This window comes from Poromitra crassiceps (genome assembly GCF_964638095.1).
Source record: "Poromitra crassiceps genome assembly, chromosome: 5".
Lineage (NCBI taxonomy): Eukaryota > Metazoa > Chordata > Actinopteri > Beryciformes > Melamphaidae > Poromitra > Poromitra crassiceps.
The window spans coordinates 8,485,201-8,490,957 of NC_139642.1; the positions used below are offsets into that span (position 1 = coordinate 8,485,201).

At 42.4% G+C, this 5,757-nt stretch overlaps 1 protein-coding gene across 1 annotated transcript; it reads left to right on the forward strand.

Moving 5' to 3' along the window:
• Nucleotides 1–805: 805 nt before the first annotated feature.
• On the forward strand, nucleotides 806–2,215 carry LOC310776286 (nuclear factor 7, brain-like; the record flags this gene model as incomplete). The annotated part of the gene is made up of 1 exon (XM_083636492.1): nucleotides 806–2,215. One exon carries the CDS (start codon nucleotides 806–808, stop codon nucleotides 2,213–2,215), a length of 1,410 nt encoding a protein of 469 aa, XP_083492618.1.
• Nucleotides 2,216–5,757: the final 3,542 nt, after the last annotated feature.

Genomic DNA, 5,757 nt, shown 5'->3' on the forward strand with positions numbered 1-5,757 from the left:
TGCATGATCAGCCGTGGAGTTGTTATTATTCTCAACTGGAAGCATGGGAGCCGGTGACAAACACACGCGGAACGCTGTAAAAAAGCTGGATGTAGCGCACCCTTCACTGTGCACAGCAAACGCAGCAGAAAGCCACCAGAGACACTCCCACGGAGGAGGGGTTTGCAGTTGAGGGGGGGGGGGGGGGCACGCAGAGCAGCACACAACACTGACCCAGACAGACCCAGACAGCAGGACAGGATTGGCAAACGCAAGCCAGAATATCCGATGCCCACCAGCAGCAAATCAAGACCAGCAAGAAGCTGCAACCAGCAGCGCACGCAGGGGCCAGCGCTGCTGGTTGCAGCTAAAAAATATTATTTTGCCAAACAAAATTCCCTGGCCTTCACTGTTTTATTGAAGGAAATTATTTTTGAGGTGTGACTACATCAGAAAATATTAGCTTCAGAGTCAGTGATGTGTTTGAAATGTTTAATTTCACAAAAGGCTCATTATCTCAGCTTCTAGAAAAAAACGGCTGTTTTTGGTTAAATCAAGCTATCTTCTCCGGCTGATAACTAAAGAACGGAAAATGATATCAATAAACCTGTTTTTGCTGATGATAGAAGAGAGTCTCATCATTCTTTTTGCGTGTTCGGTGTTTACATAGTAATATCACACAATATTCTGTGGGCCTCGAGAAATCACTGAAAACGCTCTGAAACTCTGGCACTGGGAGCGTCCGTTCTCCAAAAGTGGCTGGCACTCAATGAGTTAACATATCTTATCTCTGTCTGGTTTGTTTTCAGCTTCACTCAGAGAGAAAATGCCTTCCACATCAGAGGAGCATCTCACCTGTCCTGTCTGCTGTGACATCTTTAAAGATCCTGTCATCCTGAAATGTAGCCACAGCTTCTGTAAAGCCTGTCTGCAAAGATGGTGGACAACGAAACGCGTGCGTGAGTGTCCAGTTTGTAGGGCTACATCTTCACAGAGAAAACCACCATGTAACTTGGTGTTGAAGAACATGTGTGAGGCCTTCTTACTGGAGAGAGATCAGAGAGCTTCAGCAGAGTCTGAGCCTTTCTGCAGTTTGCACTCTGAGAAACTCAAGCTCTTCTGTCTGGACCATCAGCAGTTTGTGTGTCATCGCTGTCTGGATTCAGAAACACACACCAACCACACAATCAGATCCATTGATGGAGCTGCACAGCATCACAAGAATAAACTCCAGGAATATCTGAAGACTTTAAAGGAGAAACTGAAGATGCTTAATGAAGTTAAAGGAAACTGTGATCAAACAGCAGCACACATTAAGGTCCAGGCCCGACATACAGAGAAGCAGATTAAGGAGGAGTTTAAGAAGCTTCAGCAGTCCCTTCAAGGGTTTCTACAAGAGGAAGAGAAGGCCAGGATCAATGCACTGAGGGAGGAAGAGAAACAGAAGAGTCAGACGATGAAGGAGAAGACTGAGGGTCTGAACAGAGAGATAGTAGCTCTTTCAGACACAGTCAAAGCTATAGAGAAGGAGCTGGGAGCTGACAATGTCTCTGTCCTGCAGAACTACAAGGCTACAGTGGAAAGAGTCCAGCGCCCCCTGCTGGAGGATCCACAGCTGGTCTCAGGAGCTCTGATAGACAAGGCCAAACATCTGGGCAACCTGAGCTTCACAGTCTGGGACAAGATGAAGGAGATGGTATCCTACACTCCTGTGATTCTGGACCCAAACACTGCCCATCCAGCATTCAATCTGTCCGAAGATCTGACCAGTGTGCGATGGGGAGAGACACAGCAGCTTCCTGACAATCCAGAGAGGTTTGACAGAGATATATCAGTCCTGGCCTCTGAGGGCTTTAACTCAGGAACTCACAGCTGGGATGTTGAGGTTGGAGACAGTCGATTATGGGGACTGGGTGTGTTAGCAGACTCTGTCCACAGGAAGAGAGGCCTATGGTCTGGATTATGGGGAATATGGTTCTATGATGGTAAATACAGAGCAATCTCCCCATCGGGTCCAAACACTGATCTCACCATGAAGAAGCTCCAGAGGGTCCACGTGAGACTGGACTGGAACAGAGGAGAGCTGTCATTCTCAGATCGTGATACTAAAACACACATACACACCTTCACACACGCCTTCACTGACAGACTGTTTCCATTGTTCACCACTGGGGTTCATGGAACTCCTCTGAAGGTAATACCAGTGAAGGTCTCTGTGACAGAACAGCCCAGTTAGAGAGAGAGAGAGAGAGGGGGGGAAGGGAGAAGGCTGCAGGGATCTTGCACATTGAGCCGTCTCATAATAGGGCTAAAGTAATTCAGCAGCACCGCCATGTGGCGGTAATCTGTAATTACATCACAGAAAGGGGTGAGAATGCATGGCATTCGAAGTAACTCCTGTATTTGCAACACACATTTGGAACAAGTTACGTATTGATTTGAAAGCATCCCTGTTATTTAGCCCCTTATCACTGCCACAAGCACAGACAGTTTGTCAATGAAAGTAAAGCATATATTAATGGACGCTTTTATTCTAATTTAGGGGCACTCACAAAATTTGAATCCAATAGTGTGAATGTTATCCCCCGAAAAATGTATAGTTTTCTATCATGTAGCCTACTGTTAAATAGGCCTAGTAGTTCATTTTCATACTAATACATGAAAGTACTTTGTAAAGATGTACATTTGAGAAAAGTTTAATCTTGTATGCCATAGGTATGTTTTGTAATGCTTTAATGTTTAAGTTAATATTAACTTAAAGTTAGTTAGTTTAGATTAGTTAGTATTAATCTTTCTGTGTTTTGGTTATCATTGAATAAAAAAAGTTCTTCACAACATTGCATATGATTCACAACATCTGATGACCAGTCGGATGTTTATTATTGTCAGACACTCCAGCTTGAAGAACGCACGCTGTCACTGCATAGGGATATTGCATAATAGTTGTATTTTCTATCAGGCAACTTGGATTTACAACAGTATAAGTGGAAATGAAAACGGGTACAATATGAGCTCTCAGACATTTATGAAATTGTTCTAAATTTGAATGTTATTCTTTTTGTAGGTTTCCAATTCCTCATGAAGCCTTGGTTCGACGCTCCCACAACTCCCCTCATTCTCCTCAACCGAAAAATAATCCACAAGACCATTTGATGAAGTTTAACTGTTTACTGAGACGAAAAGGACAAAAAACAGTACAGAAAATATGTCCATTTCCAAATCCTCGGTTAGAGAGGGAAAAAGAGAGATAGAGAGAGAGAGGTCAAAAAACCGTGTGGCTCCACTCTCTGTTCTGTTTGACTGCCACACCCCCTCCTCCCACCAGCATCAATTTACCCAACTTAAAGTGACAGTGTACGGTTACTCCACAACAACAGCAATATTCAACCATGTAACTTTATGCATTTTAAATTATCCACAGACTATGAAATTACTGCAGCAACGTCTGTAAATACATTAACTGTAAATACTGCAAATATCAATCAAATTACTTTTAAAACAATGCAGTCTAACTTACTGATATTTTAATTATCAACTTCAATTATTGCCTTTTAATTAGTCACCCATTAATGAATTGCATTTACGCTCCTACACTTTTAATATGGAATTCCAATATATACGCTTATGTCACATAGCCTATGTGATCACATACTGTATGACATGACATTTTCATAAACAACATTTATTTGTCAGTATGGGAGCTGAAACTAGGCGTTTCCTTTCAATCTAAATTTTGCATCATTGCTCTGCTGGGTGAGTCTGGAGCAGAGGATTTCTAGCATGATGGTGTTAAACACCGAACTGAAGGAACCTTGCATATGTCCCTGAGGAGTCGAGATGTTGCAGTATGTGATGCAATCCTATGTTGACTGCATCATCCACACCGACCTGTTTGCCCGGTAGGCAAACTGCAGGGGGTCCAGCAGGTGTCCTGTGGCGTCCTTCAGGTGGGCCAACACCAGCCTCTCTGAGGATTTCATGACGACAGACGTCAGAGAGACGGGCCTGTAGTCATTTAATCCTGTGATGGAGGCCTTCTTGGGAACTGGGATTATGGTGGAGCTTTGAAGCAGGAGGGGACTTTACACAGCTCCAGTGATCTGTTGAAGATCTTTGGGAAAGTGGGGGCCAAAGGTTATGAGATCATACTTCATATAGGCTAGTTGAACTTGCAATTGCAAAACATATAAGTTTGTGAGTTATTTACTTATTGCACAGACATGAATGCGTATTTTTCTTGTCACTCTAAATTTCATCACTTTGTTTCCTCTAATTATTAAATTCAAATGTCACTCTTGGTGTTACAATAAGATTAATTCAAGTTCACTGTAAATGCGTATATTAACCCTATTTTTTTTTATCACTATGGTATATCACCCTTGATCAATTCTCATGAATCTTTATAATATTTTTCAAATATTTGTCTAGGCTATTCACCTTATGTAGCACCGCCCACTTGACCCAGTTGTGTTATGACTTCCTGTTCAAAACACAGTCTGTTTTACCTGGTCACTGGTACTGTACTGTCACAGGAAGTGTAAACACAATAGGAAGTAACTGGCTCACCCCTGTCTTGGAACATAAGGTGAATAGGCTACATATGTGCACTGTCAGAGTGGTGGCAGCGTTATAAACCATAGACCAGACTATAGGAACTTATATTTTTCTCCAACAACATATAAACACAGTGCCGAAACTGCAGAAAGAGATGGAGATGCAGGATAGCCAAGCGAATGTGATTGGATGAACAACGTTTGACACTAGGGCAATCAGAGACAGAGAAGGGCAGGTCATGCCTTCGCCATCCTGGGAAAAATCTGGCCTCCAGGCCACACTAATGAGGGTTTCCGACTTCCATGATTGGAAATGGCCCCCGTGAAAAAGGTCTATACCGGCCACACGCTGTCTTGTGTGTGTGTGTATTGGGGGGGGGGGGGGGTTGCTGATGTTACAGAGGAAATGCTTTGATCATAGGGGATCAATCAGTCCTGAATCTTCATGCTGGAATGATAAATGGAAACTCCTCATATCTGCTCAAAGACTTGGTATGTGTTCATTGGAGATGTCAACAGTCCCACGCAGTGAGACCTCACATAGAAAATCACCACTGTCATTCAATGACTCAGCAGCAGTGGCTGAGCTGAAGCACAGGAGCCTTGTGGGACAGTACAGGTGATGCCTTCATGAACTGCCAGAGGACTGAAAAGGAGCAGATTTCCCTCATTAGGAACAAAGTTCAACAACCACATTTGATTCGTTCCCACAGCAATTTCCAACACTGAAGGCTTCATTTCATTTCTCAAAATGCTAAATGAAGGATTTTCAAGGGCTGTGCCAAGCCTAATGTTGGCCACACTCATTCAGTGTACCTTGTCAGCAGTGTTAATTTTGTTGACTACAACTAAAACTAGACTAAAACTACCCTTTTTCACTGTCGAAAACTAGACTAAAACTGACTCAAACAAAGTTGTGATGACAAAGACTATGAGGAAATCTATTGACATTTTCGTCAACAAATAAAAACTAGAAGAAAATGTTATAGGGAGGGACGAATTGGGAAGAGATCCAATCAGTAGAGAAAAAGAATAAGTTAAACACTTAAATATGTGTCTGTATTGCACATTCAAACCTTAATACTCCATAATAACAGATTAATAGATGTTTCCAATGAGTTTGAAAATTCTAGAGAAACAAGAAATAATGCATTACACTTAATCTAAGCCCGTTCTATTTTAGTCAACTAAATCTACCGTAGATTTAGTTGACTAAACTAGGCTA